General features: G+C 46.0%; 1 protein-coding gene across 1 annotated transcript in view; it reads left to right on the top strand.

Moving 5' to 3' along the window:
• CFP (complement factor properdin) overlaps positions 1 to 20,445 on the top strand; it is a 28,230-nt gene extending 7,785 nt beyond the window's left edge. Inside the window, exons 2-10 of the mRNA XM_083353133.1 lie at positions 545 to 695; positions 3,229 to 3,395; positions 6,151 to 6,321; positions 7,584 to 7,781; positions 8,508 to 8,681; positions 9,234 to 9,428; positions 12,262 to 12,373; positions 18,724 to 18,863; positions 19,566 to 20,445. Coding sequence (XP_083209259.1) covers positions 545 to 695; positions 3,229 to 3,395; positions 6,151 to 6,321; positions 7,584 to 7,781; positions 8,508 to 8,681; positions 9,234 to 9,428; positions 12,262 to 12,373; positions 18,724 to 18,863; positions 19,566 to 19,570 — 1,313 coding nt within the window. The 3' untranslated portion in view covers positions 19,571 to 20,445. The remainder of the gene's footprint in view (positions 1 to 544; positions 696 to 3,228; positions 3,396 to 6,150; positions 6,322 to 7,583; positions 7,782 to 8,507; positions 8,682 to 9,233; positions 9,429 to 12,261; positions 12,374 to 18,723; positions 18,864 to 19,565) is intronic.
• Positions 20,446 to 21,291: the final 846 nt, after the last annotated feature.

The following is a 21,291-nucleotide window of genomic DNA, read 5'->3' on the forward strand; positions in this document are numbered from 1 at the left end:
ACACGTGCTGGAGCCCCGAGAGAGAGGTTCCCTGAGGGATGGGCTCCAGCACAAATCTGAAAGCTTGGAAGACAAAAACCTCTGGTTCCAGTGACTGGCCCAGATTGGATCCTGCAATATTATTGTGGGACACGTATATTTGCCTTCCTTCGCCCATGGAGAACATTCAAATGGGACTTGTTCCCTTGTATTTTTTATATGTCTATTTTATTGGTGTCCTAGGGTAAATGTCTTTTTAAAAATGCAGGTATTTGAGCAAAACTGATATTATTGATTTTTAATACCTAACTGGCTAAGGGACTAATTGCTGTCGTGGGCAAATAAATGCTCATATTGAGTATAGTTATGAAAGGCAGAAGAAGGGAAAAGAAACAATCACTTTAAGAAACAAGCATCCTCTCAGCTTTCTGATTTTTATTTTGCTGCTCCCCTCCTGTCTCTTGCAACTTCCTCTGGACTGTTCTTAAGTGGTTAAAAATGTGTATCTCTGGGAAGTGGCACTCTGTTTGATCTCAGCTAAACTAAACTGGGCTCCCTTTTTCAGAGGCTCAGAATATTCTGTGCTACAAAACCTTTGATGAAATCTCAGGGGCCTGCAGGAACCTATTGGGAAGTGAAATTTCCCAGGAAGACTGCTGCCTAAACCATCAATATGGTTTCCAGGTGACTCAACAGGGGCCCTGCCAGTCCTGCCGGTAAGTAAAACACCAACAGTTCTAATTAGCTACATTTTTGGCCTGTGCTGCACAAATGGTCCTAAGCCTCCTGTCTTTGAAACCTCCAGATATTGCCTATTGGTTGAGTGCTGGGCATCTTCCCTTAGGATTGCTTATCCCATCTCCTGTATAGGAAGAGTGTCTATAGAGTAGCCGCATGTAGTGTGCATATGGCAGCATGCACAGTGGCGTAGCGTGGGGGGTGCAGGGGGGGCCGGCCACACCAGGCGCAACATCTAGGGGGGGCGCGCTCGCACTGAGCTGCTCAGGGAGCCCCAAGGGCTGCACAGAGTTGGCTTGGCTCCGCTCTTGAGCTGCTCTTTCTTGCAAAGCGAAACGAGTCCGGCAGGTGAGATGGGCGGCCACATAAACTGAATAAAATAAATAGAAGCGGCCAACTCTTCGCCCAGGCTCAGGCCAACCGCAAGCGCCCTGCAGGCGCCCCGGCAGGTTTGGCCGAGCGAAGACGGACCCGCTGGCTGGCCGGCCTAGCTTCGTGCGCATGCATGGCTTTATTTAGCGGGGCTCACGTGCGAGCTTGAATGCAGCGGCTCTTGCAGGTCGGAGCCCCGCCCAGCCGCCCTCGAGAGGGACCCGGAAGCATCCCGCATGCGCGCGACTCTTCTTGGAAAGTCTACGCCGCTGCGGGGCGCGTCTTTTCAGCAGTGCCGTGACGTCACCGCCCGCCCGCCCCTCTATTTCCGCTTCCGGTTGCCTTGCCCCGGGTGCTGACAACCCACGCTACGCCACTGAGCATGCAGTTCTCATCTGCAACCCTGCTGTCTCCAAGCAGGGCTAAATAGGTTTCTGCCCAAAGATTCAAAAGCTCCTATTGGTCACTGACAGCAACATTCCATCATGTGCCCCATTGACAGAAGCGTTTAATTTATACCCAGGATTCCTGTTTATACTTGAACCACCATTAAGGGCAACTTATTTAAGAGCCCTGGTGGCAAAGTGATTAGAATGCAGTCTTGCAGGCTAACTCTATCTACAGTCTAGAGTTCGATCTTGACGGAGCTCAAGGTTGACTCAGCTTTCCAACTTTCCAAGATTGGTGAAATGAGCATCCAGATTGTTGGGGACAATATGCTGACAGTGTAAAACAACCCAGAGAGTGCTGCATAGCACTGTGGGCTGGTCTACAAGTCTAAGTGCTATTGCTATTATTTCAATAAAAATGTGGAGTATAAACCATAACAAGAATATTGATGCAGTTAGAGTCAAAACCCAAATTAAAATCAGTTATTAAAATTAATTAAAATGGTTAATTTAATCTTTGATCTGTGTCCATGAATCATGCTAAGCCAGGGTTTTTAAACAATGATATACTGAAGCCATTACGAGCCACAAGTATCTGTAAAACCAGGCTGCATAAAGCAGTTTCCTACATTTCAATATATTTTTATTTAATATATTTTTGTACTTATAACTTCCAGACTTTTTTTAAAAAAAATTCTCCCTGCCTGTTGCTTTATCTAGCACTGGATCTGGTTAATACATTGACCAATGCATTGCTTTCTCTACATCTAAATATAGAGAAATACCTGGGAAACAAAACATTCTATTTTAATTTCAGATTATCCCTTCTAAAGAAATATGACAGCAGATTTAACCAAATGTTGTTCCTTTCCATTGAATTAACACTCTGGGCAATCACTTCCTCCTCCTCCCCCCACTCATCCACCTCCCCGACCTCCCATGTTCTTTGTGGAATTATAGAACAGAGATATAAGCATACACTTAGATACAATTCCTAGTTAAACTGAGGAATATGCTAACAGAGCATGTCACGATGATCAAAAATTTGGACAGCTTTTTGACAGATTAATAATGGTTAAGTCTACCCTAAGTAGAAGCTTGCTGATATCTTGCACTCCTTGGAGACATCTGGATGGCAGCCACTATGGCAGACATGTCAAACACAAGGCCTGGGGGCCGGATCCGGCCCGCCAAGTGGTTTCACACGGCCCGCGAAGCCATCCTGGAAACAGTGAGGGAACGGCCCCCACTGCCTTGGCCCTGGCCCAGAGACCCTCCTTCTGCCAGAGACCCTCAGATCTGTCCCACTCCTGCCCAGGCCCCCATAGGCACCCTTGATGCCAACGATGTAGAGCTGGCCACGCCCACCCAGTAGGCCATACGCACTCTAGCCACGCCCACCCAGTAGGCCACGCCCACTCTGGCCACGCCCACCCGGGCCCCTGAGGGCAACCGCAATGCTGATGCGGCCCTCAATGAAATTGAGTTTGACACCCCTGCACTATGGGATCAAAATGCTGGGGGGAAATGGCCCTTTCCTCTAATCTAAACACAGTTCTTCTTGGCTTGTATTTGGATCCCACTACTGAAGTCCCTTAAGTATTTCCTTTGCTGTTAGGAAACAGGATGCTGGGCTAGATGGACCCTTGATCTGATCTAAGGGGATCCTTCATGGTTGGATTTTTACGTCACAGGGAAACCCTGATCCAAGTCAGTCATGACATCTATCTTTGTTCTTCTTTTCCTATAGCGAAGCTAGGTGGAATGAATGGAGCGCGTGGAGCGCGTGCTCTGTCTCCTGCACTGAAGGTGTCCAGAGACGCAGTCGGGTGTGTTATGGCTACCGTGCAGGGATGTGTCCGAGTGATACACGTGAAAGGGAAATGAAATCCTGCATCCTGAAGGAGTGTTGCCCCGGTAATCATCTTTCTCTACTCTTGATCTTTCTCCTAAGCATGAAGCTAGAAATGAGTCAGGGTCATTTCTTTATCCTTGCATGACCTTGAGTTTTGAGATTTTGGAGTCTTGTGAAGTAGGACTCTAAATTAGCTGGCAGTGTTACCTGTCCTAACCCCACCACCACCACCATTCCCCCCCACCCCCGCCGCCTTTTCAAGTGATATTTTGAGAATTTCTCCCTCCAAAGCACCACCTGAATACTTATTCATTTATGCTATCTTGCTTTTCCTCATTAAAAACAACAACAACAACAACAACAGAAGTTGTGGGGGAGGTGTGTTTGTGACATCACAAGCGTTAGTTTGTCAGCACCAATCGCAATCAACTTTTAATGCCATGTTCCAGAATATTTCCTTTTTTTCCCTTTTTGGCAGAATGTACCCTGTAAAGAAAAAGGTACATGTAAGTTGGATTCCATGAGGGTCCTTCCAAATTTAGGCCCTGGAGGGATTTTTGTCTCTCGCCCACTTTAGTGGCAATGGCATCCTATCTGCCTAAAATTAGATTCTCACAGTAGGTGCAATTTTACATCCGTGCATCTAGCAGTTAGTCCTACCGAGCAAAACCTAGGCTTGTTTCTGAGCAACTGGACTGGACTCATGCGGGCTTAATTTCAAGCAGACCCAACATCTCATCTCATTTATTTGGAATACAGGTAATCCTCAGTTAAGAACTCAAAATTGATAACTCTGTCACCAAGCAATGTGGTTGTAAAGCATAGCGTCGTGTGGATCACGCCAAAATTCAACAGTAATTGTGGCAATTTCAGTGGCCATCGTCAAATGAATTCCATGTGGTTATTAGGCGTGACATTACGTCATTTGCTGTTTGTGACCTGTTGCCATCTTCCCCACTGACTTTGCTTGCGGAAAGCTGGCAGAGAAGGTCACAAATGGCAATCACGTGACTGCTGGGATGCTGCAACTGTTGCAGTTGTGAACCAGTTGCAAGCACTAGAGCCGTGATCTTCTGACTGTGATGGTTGCAGCTGTGAGGACTGGTTGTAAGTCTTCCCGATCAGCACGGTTGTAACTTCAAATAATCACTGAAGAAGGGGTTGTTAAATGAGGACTTAGATAAGGACTTAAATAAGCTTAAAACATTTTAGTTATGTCCATAAATAATAATAGCACTTAGACTTATATATCACCTCCATAGTGCTTTGCAGCACTCTCTGGGCAGTTTACAGAGTCAACATATTGCCCCCAATATGAGTTCATTTTGAGTCCCGTCAGGATTGAACTCCTGGATGTGGGCAGAGTTAGCCTGTACTAGGGCACTCTAACCACTGTGCCACTAGGGCTCTCAAAGAGATAGATAGTCAATGTCTGAGGCACCCACTTTTGGCAATAGTGGATAATACTGGCTTTGACAGAATTTCTATAGTTTATGACAGGGCTTTTCAACTTTTTCACCCATTGTACCACTTTAAGGATATGGCAACATCCGAGTACCACCAGTCGCCTAGCAAGGTGTCAAAAACTTGATGACCAAAAAAAAAAAGGAAAAAAGTGATGAAGTACAGGTAGTCCTTGACTTACAACAGTTCACTTAGTGACTGTTTGAAGTTACAATGGCACTGAAAAAAGTGCCCCCCAAGCCACAGCCGAGCAAGACACCTGCCTGCCTGCCTGCCTGCCCGGCGGCGCTCTTCCTCCTGTCCGAGGTTTTCATTGTTGTGAGCATTTCTGTTGAGCATTGGCAGCAGGGCTAGGGTGGGGGTGTTTGGTTTTTATCCCCCCCCCATCTGCTGGGTGGTTGCAGCAGGTTTTGGTCATTTCACATGACCCTGGGACACTGACCATCATAAATATGAATCAGTTGCCAAGCATCTGAATGTAAATCACAAGACCCTGGAGATGCTGCAACATTCCAGCTGATCAGCGCTTCTTCTGGGCTCAGCAGAAGCACCGGGATTAGCGCCGAGCTCCAGCTGGAGCCTGGTGCTGATCCTGGCGCTTCCGCTGAGCCCCGACAGCATTGCAGTTTGAGCCATCTCTTGCTCAGGCTTGTGCGGTGTTGCCACCGGTTCAGCTCATTCCCCTCCCCCGCTACCATTTTTCTAGGATGGTTGCATACCACCTGCTAGGTGCCAATGTACCACAGGTGGTACCCGTACCACTGGTTGAAAAGCCCTGGTTTATGAAATAAAGTTATCAATGAACTAGAAGAAAGAAAAACAGCACAAGCATTCTTATTCTTCATGGCTTCAGCAATTATTTTGATGGGCAGAAAAACAAGAGACAAGTGGTGGTTTTGGTTGGTAGAGATAGCAGGCTAAATTGTTTTTAAAGAGAGTTACAACAGACAATTGAAAGCAGGCAAACAACCTTTTTTTGTTTTTGTTTTTCAAAACTTTCTATTTTTCCTTTAGTGCCTGTAATCAGAAAATTTAAAGGCAGATTTCTGTGATGATTTGTACAGCACATTAGTGATTTTGTGTGGAACAGTGATCCCATATTCCTGCATGTTTTGGTACAGCTCCAGAAAATAGTGGTTAATAAGCCCACAAATTACGTTTCCTATGTGATAACTTGTTTTGATACTTTCACTTCCTCATGTATGTAAGCCTTTTGGAATTCCCTCCTAAGGAAATGGGATTATGCAACTTAGAAATTCCCCTGGTTGGATGTGGATTGCTTTATATCATGTCCACGAGCTGTTGAGTCTCCAGCATGCCTGAACCTTGACCTCAGCTGTTCTCTCCTTGCAGTGATGGGTGGATGGACAGAATGGAGTGCCTGGCAACCTTGCTCAGTGACCTGTCTAACTGGGACCCAGATAAGGGAACGAACTTGCACCAATCCAGCCCCTATCTGTGGAGGCACCTGCTCAGGAGCCAGCAAAGAAACTAAGAGATGTGATACCCAGCAGATTTGCCCAAGTAAGTTGGGATAGAGAGGCAGTTTGATGTAGTAGTTTAAGGCATATGTTGGAAACTGGAAAAGAGTAAGTTCTAGGCCTGCCTCTGTTCCAAGGCCATCAGAGTTTTTCTCTTAGCCTTAGGAAGCAGTTAATGCCAAACTACTTCTGAAATCTTGCCAAGAAAACTGTAGGGACTTGTTCAGGTGGTTTCCAGGAGTTGAAGGCGTGCCTGTACAAACACACAGACACACACACACACACACACACACACACACACACACAAAAACATTGGTGAAAAGCAGCATGATGGAGAAAAGGGAAATGTTTATTAGAGATTCTATTTCAATCTCTAATTTAGAGTGGGTAATCTGCTTTGCATATGGATTCATTGATTTGGGCTGGGGAGCAACCAGTTGATGAAGGCTTGACAACAGACTGTATGGATTCCACTTTCAACCCTGATTGAAGGCAGTTTCACTGGCTTCCATTCACCACTAGATAGGAAAAGGATAACTAACAACTTCTTAATTATGCAAAATATCAGTGATCACTTGAGTTTTGCTAGCAGATCAATACAGAACAGCTTTATTTGACGTTGTTGGCAAAAGTCAAGTTCCTCTTTAGAATTGTAAGATAAGATTCAACCAATAAATTTTACTTAGGGTCAAAAGACCTAAAAGCGATAAGGATACACTTGGCAATTCCATAAGGAAGCTGTGACATTTTTCTGGCCTGGCTCACAATCTCAGGATTTGCAGCAGAATTTCCTTCCAACCATGAATAGCAATTTTAATTTTTAAAATGTTTCCACACTTCCTTTGCTATGGAAAGAAAGAAAAAAGAAAGAAAGGAAGGAAGGAAGGAAGGAAGGAAGGAAGGAAGGAAGGAAGGAAGGAAGGAAGGAAGGAAGGAAGGAAGGCTTTGAGAATGGGGAGATAAAAGGCACTAAGAAGAGATAGAAAAAAATATGAGTGTACTAAGACAGTAATTTCAACTCCTCTAACTTCAGTTTTCAGGATTTTGCATAATGAATTTGACCCTTTTGGGAGGAACCAGCTAGGGAAATCTGAATTAAAAGAAATCTCAATGATAGATCAGTTTGATCAAATCAGGCAGATCGAGGGGAAGAGACATACTGAGGCCTGACAGAAAGAAGAAGAAATGATGATCCCAAAATAGCAGAAACAAATATGACTGATATGAATTGTACTCCTGGTCTCTTCCACAGGTCTTTGACCCATCATCCTCTGACTCTCATTCATGTTTTTCTTTTCAATGTAGCTCACGGAAACTGGGGCAGCTGGGGACCTTGGCAGCAGTGCTCCCATACTTGCACTAAAGAAGGCTCAGCTGCAAAGCCTCAACAACTACGATTCCGCTTGTGTAACAACCCTCCACCTTCTATCAATCCTCAAGGCAAGGCATGTCCAGGAGCAAACCAGGATTCCCAAAGCTGCACAGGACTGCCCTACTGTCCACGTAAGAGAAGGAAGCCACACTTTTAGTCAGGTGTAGCATTCCTATGCTTAGCATTCCTAGGAAGATGCTCTTTCCCTTTATAGCAGGCCATAGGATCACCCTCTCAACAAAGGAGAAGAGCAGAGGCTGTGCCCCTTGGAGTCTTGGGCCAGCTAGTTCCAGCTGAATAGACCCACTGGCCCGTTCAGATTTGCTCTTTGTTGTGTAGCCAGTTCTTTGCAGGCAATAAGCGAGACGGAAGGTTGCAAACAGGAACATGCTTTATTTAGGCAAACAGGAACAGAACTGAAACAGAGGTTGCTGCGCAGCTATTTATATGGTTGGCCACTAGGCGGTGGCTAATAGGTTTAAAGGAACCCATTCCCGCCCCAAATCAACCAATGATCTTCTTGGAGACAAGAAGTCTGGCTTAGTCAGTGACCGTTACACAGACACACCATTGAGCAACCTTAAGCAGCATTCAAACAGGCACGTGAATCAGTTCAAGTAAAAATCCCAATACATTACACTCTTATTTTGAAACATGGTCATTGGTCATCTTGATTTGGCTTGATGAGAGTTGCCCTCCAGGACACCTGGAAAGCGCCAGCTTCAGGAAATAAAGTCCTGGTTACTTTTTAAGAGCAGGAAAGATACAATATGCTATTTATGGTGTTTCTCTGAACAAGCCTTTTACGAGATCCGCCTCTTCTCTCTTCTGACTCCACCCACTGTTTTCTCCCACAGGGGATGGCAACTGGGGCAGCTGGAAACCATTCCAACCCTGCACTGTGACCTGTGGAGTTGGCCAAATCCTGCAGAAGCGTCTGTGTGATAACCCTGCACCAAAGTACGGAGGGCGGAATTGCCCTGGGGATGACATACGTAGACAACCCTGCACTGTCAAGGTGCCCTGCCCAGGTAACAGGGAAAATTAAGAAGGTGAAGGAATAAGTAGAGACTGTGCAGGGTAATCCACAACATGAACACAGAGAGCTGCTTCTAAGGTAGCTGAATCCAATGAGATGCTCCCCCCACCCTCAAGTTATGCAACTGTTCTATTCTAGAAAGCTTTACCTAAGTTGACTTTGGCATAAATTGGAACCTAAATGAGATGTGATTTCTGAAAAACTAAGAGATGGGGCAAGCTGAACATGGGAAAACAGGACTGATGGATTTAACAGGGTCTCTTGAGTCGGGATGATATTTTTTGCATAGTCCTTGGTACTTCTGGGCTAGCAACATCGGGTAGCTTCAGCAGAAGTGGCACTGCTGTTCCTTCACCCTTCTGGATACACTGCCAGAGATAGGACCCCAACTATACGGGGAAGGATGATTTTGTTCCTGTAAAACTGTTGGTGGCTTTGGGCTTAGATTCTTCTTTCTCAGAGAATCTGGCTGGAGAACTGCCCCCCTCCCCCAGCCTCAACCCTTTTCTGCACTGACCAGATCTTTTTCAAACATTTCCCATAGTGGATGGTTATTGGAAGGAATGGACTCCTTGGAAGCCGTGTAGCCGTCATGGAATTGATTTTAATATTGAATGTGAGGACATCCCTGCCTCTCATATAAGAACTAGGATCTGTACTGGACGGCGCCATGATGGCAAGCGTTGTGAGGGATCCAGCAGAGAATCCAGGGCCTGCTACAATTTTGAAGGATGCCCTGGTGAGTATGGGGAATCAGAAAAGATACAAAGGTACAAATTTGGATCAATGGCAGCCAATCTGGGAACGTAATAATAAAATTACTTTAGCAACATCTTATAAAGAAAATCTCAATAAGATGCTTTATAGGTAGCACCTGCCACCGGCCAGACTTGCAAGAATGTATAGTGGTTACTCACCAACCTGTTGGAAATGTAAGAAGGAAAAGGGTACATATTTTCATGTTTGGTGGGCTTGCAAAGAAGTACACATTTATTGGCTTAGGGCAGACATGTCAAACACAAGGCCTGGGGGCCGGATCCAGGCCATGAAGTGGTTTCATGTGGCCCGCGAAGCCATCCTGGAAACAGTGAGGGAACGGCCCCCAATGCCTTGGCCCTGGCCCAGAGACCCTCCTTCTGCCAGAAACCCTCAGATCTGTCCCACTCCTGCCCAGGCCCCCATAGGCACCCTTGATGGGAACGATGTAGAGCTGACCATGCCCACCTAGTAGGCCATATGCACTCTAGCCATGCCCACCCAGTAGGCCACGCCCACCCTGGCCATACCCACCCAGCCCCCTGAGGGCAACCACAATGCTGATGCGGCCCTCAATGAAATTTATTTATTTATTTATTTATTTATTTATTTATTTATTTATTTAATTGGATTTATATACCGCCCCTCTCCCGAAGGACTCGGGGCAGTGTACAGGGCAATTAAAACACAATATACAGCACATATTATAAAAAAATTAAAATAAATTAAACCAAGTAGCCCAAGCAATAAAACACGTTCTAAAATTTAAAATTTGGAATTTAAAATCTAAGACCCCAATCCCTCAGTCCAGGCCGGCAAGTTCAAATAACCAAGTCTTCAGGTCGCGGTGAAAAGAGCAAAGGTCGGGAGCCATCTGGAGCTCAACAGGAAGCTGGTTCCAGAGGGCAGGCGCGCCCACAGAGAATGCTCTCCCCCTGGGGGCCGCCAGTCGACATTCCCTGACCGATGGCACCCTGAGGAGGCCCTCTCTATGGGAGCGCATAGGACGATGGGAAGTTAACGCCGGCAAAAGGTACTCCCGTAAATAATCCGGCCCATGCCATTTAGGGCTTTATAGGTCAACACCAGCACCTTGAATCTCACCCGGAAGACAACTGGAAGCCAATGCAGCTTGCGGAGCAAGGTTGGAGACTGGACGATAGTTATTCAAAATGGCTGGGTCCAGGGCAGGTTTCTTGAGGAGGGGCCTCACCACCGCCTCCTTCAAGGCGACAGGGAAGCTACCCTCTCTCAAAGAAGCAGTTATTACCGCCTGGAGCCAGCCTCGTGTCCCCTCCCGAGCTGCATAAACCAGCCAGGAGGGGCACGGGTCCAATAAACATGTGGTGGAACTCAGCCTCCCCATGATCCTGTCCACTTCTTCCGGAGTCACAGGATCAAATTCTTCCCAAGTAATGTTCCCAAGACCGCTCGATTCCCCATAGTCAGACTCCACCCAGTCGGAGTCCAGACCGGCCCGAATCTGAGCGATTTTATCCGCCAGATATTGACTAAACTCCTCGGCATGACCCTGCAGGGGCTCCTCCCTCACCTCCTGATTCAGGAGGGAGCGAGTCACCCTAAACAGGGCGGCCGGGCGATTATCTGCAGATGCGATGAGGGCAGCGAAGTAATTGGACTTCACTGCCTCCATCGCTGCGAGATAAGACCTTGTTCTTAACTGCAATCGATCAGACTCAGACCGGCTGGACCTCCAACAGCTCTCTAGGCTCCATCTCCGACGCTTCACCTCCCAGAGCTCCACAGAGATCCATGGTGCCTGCCGGGATCTGCGCCGGGTCAGGGGCCGCATGGGAACAATGCGGTCAAGTGCCTCCATGGTCACCCTTTCCCAGGCTTCCACTAAGGCATCGACCGGGCTGTGAGCGAAGATGGCAGGCACAGATCTAAGCGCCTCTTGGAACTGTTTAGGGTCCATTAGGCGCCTGGGACAGAACCACCTGGTCGGTTCCATAACCCCGCGACGGAGGGGGGCGAAATGGAAGGCCAGCCACAGGAGGTGACGATCGGTCCATGACAGGGGTGTAATAACTGGAGATCCCCCTCCCAGATCATCAAGCCACCGTCCAGATAGAAAACTAAAATCGAGTGTGTGACACCCCCCATGAGTCGGGCCCTGAATTACTTGGGTCAGGTCCATGGCCATCATGGAGGCCATAAACTCCCAAGCCAACCCCGACGTGCCACCCTAATACTCTGTATGTATCTGGCATATAGCCCCCATCTAATGTCACAAGAAATTTGTGGTTGAGAGATAACAACTGGCCTAAAGTCTTTGAGTGCTTGCATTTACACGATACTCTTAGCTAGCTTACAAACCCAGAAGAAAAATTCAATAAGCTTGTTTACTATTAAACTGGATTAGATTTTTATGGGAGGTTTATTTTATTGGGCAAACATAACTCATCTGGTTGATTAATGCAAAGCCATAAAGTTGCTTGATGCAGTACTCAAGTTACACATATCTGAACGTTATTACAGTGGCCCCCAACCCTTTGGGCACCAGGGACCAATTCTGTGGAGAAAGCTTTTTCCCCAGACCAGAGGGAGCATGGTTTTGCAGGCTGTCTGCATCCTGTGGTTGGGGATTTGCTTGTTTGTGCACCAGATTTCTGGCATGCCACAGCCCAGTGCCAGTCCACAGACTGGGGGTTAGGGACCCCTGCTTTAAGATAAAGCAGAGATTCCCATTCATGTCTGTCTGGGCCCAGCCTGAGATATCTGTCATGGTCCTATATGAGATAATGGGAAGTGGTGAAGGCTGCCGGTTTTGATTGGTGTTTTTTTCCCCTCAGTGCCGGGAGCCTGGACAGCTTGGAGTCCTTGGGGTCTCTGTGAGCCAGCCTGTGGACCTGAACCTAAAAAATCTCGTAAGAGAGTCTGCGAGCCCATCTACCCTAATTATCCGTAAGTCTGAAATCTGGAAGGAAAGAGGGTTGAAATAAGAACAGTTTTGGACAAAGGTTAGGACCACACCGAGATTTCAGTCTGGTTCTTAACTTTTGGGATTTGTGGGTACAACTCAGTCTACTTGGTTTTATGAAGTCAGTTCAATAACTGTCATTGCAATGGACATCTAGCAGAACTTACAAGGAGATCCTGCTCACACCCTCATATGTATTGTGTAGTGGGTTGTGGACCGCATGGCAATGAAGAGGCAGATGAGTACTGCATGTCAGCTCTTTATTGGTGGTAGGCGCGTACTGAACAAAGGGGGTTACCTGGACCCCTTATATACCTAGCCAGATGACACTCTGGCCAATCCATCTGTCCGTATCTCCCGCCGAAACCCTTTCAGCCAATCCGGCTACAGCACAGCGCCACCTGGTGGTACCTGCAGAGCTGCTGCTCACACCCCATACATAACACCCCTTCCCCCTTAAAAGATGACACACATATATAAAAAAACAATTGGCAAGCATAATTCATTACAAATACAACATCAGCCCGAGCAGTGAACAGCTCTGGCCTGTTCAGGATTGTTCATAATCAGCAAGATATGTTGGTGGTCTGTGGGTCCTGATAGACCATCACAGTCCTTGCTGGTCTTCCAAATCATCATCGGTCATGGTTGAGCCCTGGTCCCAATATTCTGCTTGATCCCGTCCCTGGGCTTTTCCATTTTGTTCAATTGTTCTTTGTTGTGAGTGGTCACCCTGAGACCCTTCAGGAACCCGCTTCCTGATTTGATCTACATGACGCCTGATCTGACGATTCCCCTCCACCCCAATAATGTAGGACAATGGCCCAGTTCTGTCAACCACCACCCCCGGAATCCAAAAATGACCTGGCCCATAGTTCCTTGCCCAAACCGTTATTGAGAAATTCTCTAGGGACTCTGAGATGCTCAGTCTCGGCAGCCACTCTGTCAGGGTGCAGTCTGTCCAATTTGGTGATGAGCCTCTGGCCCCACTGAAGTTCCGCTGGACTCTTGCCTGTGGCAGTGCAGGGTGTGGTGTGTTGCACTAACAGGAACTGTACCAATCGTTGATGCCAGTTGCCATTGATGATGCACCGCAATGCGTCCTTGGTTTTTCTTACCATGCGTTCTGCTAATCCATTAGACAACGGATGGAAGGGCGCCGATTGTTGTTAGCTGCGAAGTCATGTCCGACCCATTGTGACCCTATGGACAACGTTCCTCCTGGCCTTCCTGTCCTCTACCATCTTCTGGAGTCCATTTAAGCTCATGCCTACTGCTTCAGTGACTCCATCCAGCCACCTCATTCTCGGTTGTCCCTTTTTTCTCTTGCCCTTAATCTTTCCCAGCATTAGGCTCTTCTCCAGTGAGTCCTTCCTTCTCATTAGGTGGCCAAAGTATTTGAGTTTTAGCTTCAGGATCTGGCCTTCTAAAGAGCAGTCAGGGTTGATCTCCTCTAGGACTGACCGGTTTGATCACCTTGCAGTCCAAGGGACTCGCAGGAGTCTTCTCCAGCACCATAGATCAAAGGCCTCAATTCTTTGGCGCTCGGCCTTTCTTATGGTCCAACTTTCACTGCCATACATTGCAACTGGGAAGACCATAGCCTTGACTATACGCACTTTAGTTGACAGGGTGATGTCTCTGCTTTTTAGTGTGCTGTCTAGATTTGCCATGGCTTTCCTCCCAAGGAGCAAGCGTTTTTTAATTTCTTGGCTACAGTCCCCATCTGCGGTGATCTTGGAGCCCAGGAAAATAAAATCTGTCACTGCCTCCATTTCTTCCCCATCTATTTGCCAGGAATTGAGAGGGCTGGATGCCATGATCTTGGTTTTTTTAATGTTTAGTTTCAACCCAACTCTTGCACTCTCCTTCTTCACCCGCAACACGAGACTCTTTAGTTCTTCTTCACTTTCTGCCATTAGAGTGGTATCATCTGCATATCTTAGGTTGTTGATATTTCTTCCGGCAATCTTAATTCCAACTTTTGATTCATCTAGCCCTGCCTTTCTCATGATGTGCTCTGCACATAAGTTAAATAGGCAGAGCGACAGTATACAGCCTTGCCGGACTCCTTTACCGATTTTGAACCAATCAGTGGTTCTGTGTCCAGTTCTCACTGTTGCTTCTTGGCCCACATATAGGTTTCTCAAGAGACAAATAAGATGGTCTGGTACGCTCGTCTCTTTAAGAACTTGCCAGAGTTTGTTATGATCCACACAATCAAAGGCTTTAGCATAGTCAATGAAGCAGAAGTAGATGTTTTTCTGGAACTCCCTAGCTTTCTCCATGATCCAGCGTATGTTGGCAATTTGATCTCTAGTTCCTCTGCCTCTTTGAAATCCTGCCTGTACTTCTGGTAGTTCTCGATCCACATACTGCTGGAGTCTAGCTTGTAGGATTTTAAGCATAACTTTACTAGCATGAGAAATGAGTGCAATGGTGCAATAGTTTGAACATTCTTTGGCACTCCCTTTCTTTGGAATTGGAATGTAAACTGATCTTTTCCAATCCTGTGGCCACTGTTGAGTTTTCCAAATTCGCTGGCAAATTGAGTGTAGCACTTTTACTGCATTGTCTTTTAAGATTTTGAATAGCTCAGCTGGAATACTGTCACCTCCACTAGCTTTGTTGTTGCTCATCTTTTCTAAGGCCCACTTCACTTCACATTCTAGGATGTCTGGCTCGAGGTCAGTGACCACCTCATTGGGATTATCAGGGACGTTAAGCTCATTCTTGTATAGTTCTTCTGTGTAATTTTGCCACCTCTTCTTAATCTCTTCTGCCTCTGTTAGGTCCCTGCCATTTTGGTCCTTTATCATGCCCATTTTTGCATGAAATGTTCCTTTCATCTCTCCAATTTTCTTGAAAAGATCTCTGGTCCTCCCTATTCTATTGTTTTCTTCTATTTCTTTGCACTGTTCATTTAAGAAGGCATTCTTATCTCTTCTAGCTATTCTCTGGAATTCTGCATTCAATTGGGAGTATCTTTCTTTTTCTCCCTTGCCTTTCGCTTCCCTCCTTTCCTCAGCTATTTGCAAAGCTTCCTCAGACAGCCATTTTGCTTTCTTGCATTTCTTTTTCTTTGGGATGGTTTTGGTTGCTACCTGTTGTACAATGATGTGAACCTCCGTCCATAGTTCTTCAGGCACTCTGTCTATCAGATCTAATTCCTTAAATCTATTTGTCACCTCTACTGTATATTCAACAGGGATATGATTTAATTCATACCTGAGTGGCCTAGTGCTTTTCCCTACTTTCTTCAGTTTAAGCCTAAACTTTGCAATGAGAAGCTCATGGTCTGAGCCACAGTCAGCTCCTGGTCTTGTTTTTACTGACTGTATAGAGCTTCTCCATCTTTGGATGCAGAGCATATAGTCAATCTGATTTCTGTGTTGACCGTCTGGTGATGTCCATGTGTAGAGCAGTCTCTTGGGTTGTTGAAAAAGAGTGTTTGCTATGACCATCGTATTCTCTTGACAAAATTCTATCAGCCTGTGCCCTGCTTCATTTTGTACTCCAAGGCCAAAGTTGCCTGTTATTCCGGTTATCTTTTGGCTTCCTACTTTAGCATTCCAATCCCCCATGATGATAAGGGCATCATTTTTTGGTGTTAGTTCTATAAGGTGCTGTAGGGCTTCATAGAACCGGTCAATTTCATCCTCTCCAGCACTGGTGGTTGGGGCATAGACTTGGACTACTGTAATACTGAATTGGATTCGAACTGAGATCATTCTGTCATTTTGAGGATTGTATCCCAGTATTGCTTTTCCTACTCTTTTATTGACTATGAAGGCTACTCCATTTCTTCTGAGGGATTCTTGCCCGCAGTAGTATACCTGATGGTCATCTGAATTAAATTCACCCATTCCTGTCCATTTTAGTTCGCTGATACCTAAGATGTCGATGTTCAGTCTTGTCATCTCTTGTTTGACCACGAGCAGCTTTCCTAATCTTTACAGCATCGGACTTTCCTTTCACCACCAGACACATCCACAGCTGAGCGTCCTTTTGGCTTTGGCCCAGTCGCTTCATTCTTTCTGGCGCTACTAGTACTAGCCCTCTGCTCTTCCCCAGTAGCATATTGGATGCCTTCCGACCTGAGGGGATCATCTTCCAGCGTCATATCGTATTGCCTTTTGGTACTCTCCATAGGGTTTTCATGGCAAAGGGCGCCAATGTAACATGCCTAATCAAGTTGGCCCTGGTGAATGCCTGGAATTCAGCAGGGGTGAATTGAGGCCCACTGTCTGAAACTAATACGTCTGGAAGTCTGTGTGTGGCAAAGAGCCCACTGAGCACTTGGATGGTTTTGGCTGAGGTCATGCTAGTGACTGGTACCACTTCTAACCACCTAGAGTGGCTGTCTACCACCATCAAGAACAACTGTCCCTGGAAGGGGCCTGCGTAATCAATGTGTACTCTGGACCATGGAGTGTGTGTCTCTTCCCACTTGAGTACTGGTGCATGGGGCATCTCAGGTCTGGACCTTTGGCAGTCATAACAACCATTAACTGGTTCCTCAATAGCCTTATCGAGACCTTTAGTACCTTTCCAAATGGTTGAGGACTGATGGGGATTGCAAGGCTGAGGATTTCCAGTGTTCTGGAAGGTGCCATCTTAGAGAAGGCAAGTAAGGAGAAACATTTTGGCTTGAGGATCTGGCTTTTCTGCCCTTTGCATCTCGTTCTGAAATATCTTCTTTTACTTTCAAAGGAACAAGGAAAGCCATAGTCTGGGGTGCCCAGGGGTATTTGGGAGAGATGCTTTTCATGCATCCTTCCCTTCACCCCTTAAGTTCTTTATCCAAATGCAAAGGATAATGCTATCGTTTTCCCTGGGCTGAAGTATTACCCTACACAGCAATCAGTTGCTAATTTGGGGTGTTTCTGTAGGTGGAAAAGGCTGTCGTCATAGTATCCAATTTCTTGGGCCAAACGACAGGGTAGAACCTGATAGGCTTCATGTTGACTATAAGGACTGCTACATCCTTTAGCAGACTTCTGGTTCCTCTGTGGGACTTTAAGAATTGCTGGGCTTGCAGAAAGGAAGCCTTCAATTTGGTTTCCAGGTCAGAGCTTCTTTTTTGGGCAGGGCAGCTCCCAATTCTGAATGAGAAGAGCCAGCCTGGCAGCCATTTTGGAGCCTTATTATGAGCACCACGTCTTGATCCAATCAGTTAAAAGCAAATCCCAACTAATTAAAAAGGATTGTAGGTGTGACAACCAACCTCTGTTCTGCCTCTCTGGACAAGGGCAGCAGCTAAAGCTTTTTCTCAGAGATATGATGAGGGACGGGTTAAGGAAAGCGATGGGTAGACTTCTTGCTGGTGGAAGAGGCCTCAACTTGTTGCTCTCCTGAACAACTTCGCCTTAACGGTAATCAGTTCCTGTGATAAATGATTTCTGGGTAAAGAGCAATTTCTTCAATCTCTCAGTTCCTGTTGCTCCCTGTCCATTTCTCCCCTTCCCATTCGTTCGCTTGCTTCTTTCCCAGGAAACGTTGGCTGGGGGTGCTCTGAGCTGGTTTTCTATACTTTGGGGCAGGGGTTGGAGTGATTTGGCCTGCTTGGTGATTTTCTTCTCTTCTTCTTTCTTTTTTTTTCTACCTGTTGCCTTTCCATCTGTTTTGGTCTCCTTGCTTTCTCCCACGGCTAGTGCCTCACCCTCCCTGATGTCACAGGAGCAGTGGCATTTGAGCCCCAATGCTCAGAGCACAAAAATGAAACCAATACCCCCCCTCCAAAAAAGAAAAAAGGCAAGTTTCCTGTGCAGCTTGAGCCAGAAACCATTTTTGAGCCCCAATGAAATAGCAGCTGCTAGAAGGCGGGGAGCAGCAACAAACTGTTGGAAGGCAGGAGCAGATCTGACATAAGGCCTATCTCTGGCTCAGAAGAAGACAATACCTCATGGCAAGACAAAAGGTCAACTGCTCATCTAATCAGGTTCTGTAAATGGAGATAGGGCGCTTCTGTCTACCATCTTGCTCTGCCCCGGGCAGCCAGTGGGAGGATTGTGTGGGCTCTCTTCGTTTGAGGGACGGGCGGTCTATCATATCTGGTTAAGGCTGCCAAGAATGTCATTCAGGTTTGGGGTGTCTGGGGAAGAGAGTCTTTAACTTTGTCCCTGTGAAATCCTGCCACGAGGCATGGTAATGGGAAATTAAAGAGGTGATGGGTAAGGTCTCTGAGCACCATATAAAACCTAGATATTACTCATATCTGTCCTAGACAAATAAGATCGGGGCACAAGGAAGAGAAAATGTACCATTCAATCTTTCTAGGATGTTGGCTCTGATTTTCTATTTTTTTCCCTTTCATTTCTCTTCCGGGCTGTAGGAGGGTGGTGGCAGGAGAGAACGGGAAGCAGCAAAATGTAACGTTTTGGGGAAACCCAAAACCTCAATGTAAGCAGCTGGAAGGACAAGTCTTGGAACTGGTGGAAGAAACGCCGTGCCAAAATGTGCCTCCTTGCGAAGGTGAGATGACAGTGAGGTTCCTTTGTGTGTGTGTGTGTGCCCATCTCAGGAGCCAGAGGGAAAATTGCACTTCAAATTCTGGGCTATCTTGGGAAGCGTCACGGACAAATCTGCAAGGGACCATCCTGCATTTAGGAATGCTTTGAAGTTGCTGGCATTTATCTGTGGTTATAGAGAGAATGCAAGTGTCAAGTGCTAGATGTATTCCAAGTATTCCAAATACAATTTTTCTGCAAAAAACTGGAGGAAGGGGAAGGGAGGGTTTGATCATCCACACAAGAATGCTCCTGTTCTCTGTTGGATTAGAATTTTGCAATCCTAAGGATTGTGAGTCTCAGATCCTTCTAGGCCCTCTGCCCAGATTCCTGGTTCCCATTTTACAATACAACTTGGGTGGCAGGTTAGTGATGAATGTAAAGGAAGCATTTTGGGAGGGGGAAAAAAACTTTATTCCTGCATCAAAAATTAAATCCTGTTAAAGAGTACAGTGTGGAATTCTGCATGAATTGCTCCAAAGCAGCAAGGACTTGATTCCTGGTTATTTAACAAAGCCAATTTCAATGTATACATGGCTGTACTTTGACAATAAAGGTTCATTCAAAGGCAATTGCACAAAGGCATTTCCCCAATTCAGTATAAAGCTGCTAAGCAGTTTCTTGGATTTCCTGTTTACTCCAACTCCTTTTTAAAACTTTCTTGTAGGTTGATTCTACAGAACTGGAAGCTATAAATTGCTGTCCTGGAAATTCCTGCAAACCACAATATATGAGGTTGTGAGAAATGCTGACTTTGCTTCCTATGATTTTTGAACCCATCATCTGCTGCTTTTTTAATGATTGATCATAGGGTAATACATTACATTGGACTTTTGTCTCTTCTATATACAGTAAAGAAGAAAAATGCACATGTTTGTGTTATGTTCCTATTTCAAATATAAGGCAAACTTGATTTTAAATATTTTTTAGCATTGCATCTATATTTACAGTTTAAGGTGTATAGTTCAGTGTGTGTTAAGCCAATGATCCCTCATTTAAGAGTTCCACAAGAGTTAAAGATATACTTTAGCAAAGGAATCAGCTGGGGCACCAGAATGTTTTACTTGTAGATACAATGACAAAAGCAATGAACATATAGATGTGCTGAAAAATAGGTTAGTCAGTTTGCTTGAAAGCCATAAACATTTGTAAAGCAAAAAAACCACAAATCTGTTTTAGAGATTTCATTATTAAATTAATGGCATTGTCAGCTACCACCTCATGCTTGCTTGTGCTTTGCTGCTATGCAGTAACAGACTGCCATGAACTGTGGGGAGAGAGAACGAAGGGGAAAATGCTTGGGGAAATGAAAGTAAGTGCTGTATCTCCTTGAGATGCTGCCTCAAGCTCATCCAACTGGAAGAAGGAGGGAGTCGCATACTAAAGTGCACTTGGACTGTTACCTAAACATCTTGCCTGAACCTGGAGATACTGGGGTGGGCAATGAGAGTTAAGGGAAAGAAAAGTAGAACTTAGGGACTTTGGCATGTGATTCTCAGTTCTGGCTTTGCACTGCTGCAATATACTTGACTTCTAATAAAACTATATCTTTCTCAACAAACTGAGCCAAGGATTGTTTCTACTTAGAGGTTTAAGTTGTGGCAGGTCTGGCAGGCATGTTCTGCTGTTATGGAATACTTAGCCACACTCTCAGTTTATTTGTCCCGGAGAAGTCAGATAATAATCTATTTGAGAAGCGTGTGTGTGTCTGTGTGTGCATGTTTACCAACATCCTTCCTCTTTCTCCACATATTATTGATCCTCCACGCCAGGGGTGTCAAACTCAATTTCATTGAGGGCCGCATCAGCATTGCGGTTGCCCTCAAGGGGCCGGGTGGGTGTGGCCTGGGTGGGCGTGGCCTACTGGGTGGGCATGGCTAGAGTGTGTATGGCCTATTGGGTGGGCGTGGCCAGCTCTACATCGTTCGCATCAAGGGTGCCTATGGGGTCCTGGGCAGGAGTGGGACAGATCTGAGGGTCTCTGGCAGGAGGAGGGTCTCTGGGCCAGGGCCAAGGCAGTGGGGGCCGTTCCCTCACTGTTTCCAGGATGGCTTCGCGGGCCACATGAAACCACTTCGCGGGCCGGATCCGACCCCCGGGCCTTGTGTTTGACATGTCTGCTCCACGCAATCCTGAAGCCTGATTTGCAGCAGAACTAAAGTTGCAGGGATATGAAATGGTAGAATGGAGTGCATTGCTTTAGGCCGGATGGATGCTTTTTTTAAAAAAAAACAACACTTGGCCAGATAAACAAATAATGAAAAAACAGTTCCATGGAAAATAATTTAAGAACTTTTTTCCCCTCCCGTGTTAGTTGGGGTTTTTTAATGATTATTTGTGGAGTATGATAGCAAGCCTCAAGAAAATGGTGTTCTACCCTCACCACAACCTCC

This window comes from Vipera ursinii (assembly GCF_947247035.1).
Source record: "Vipera ursinii genome assembly, chromosome: 2".
NCBI lineage: Eukaryota > Metazoa > Chordata > Lepidosauria > Squamata > Viperidae > Vipera > Vipera ursinii.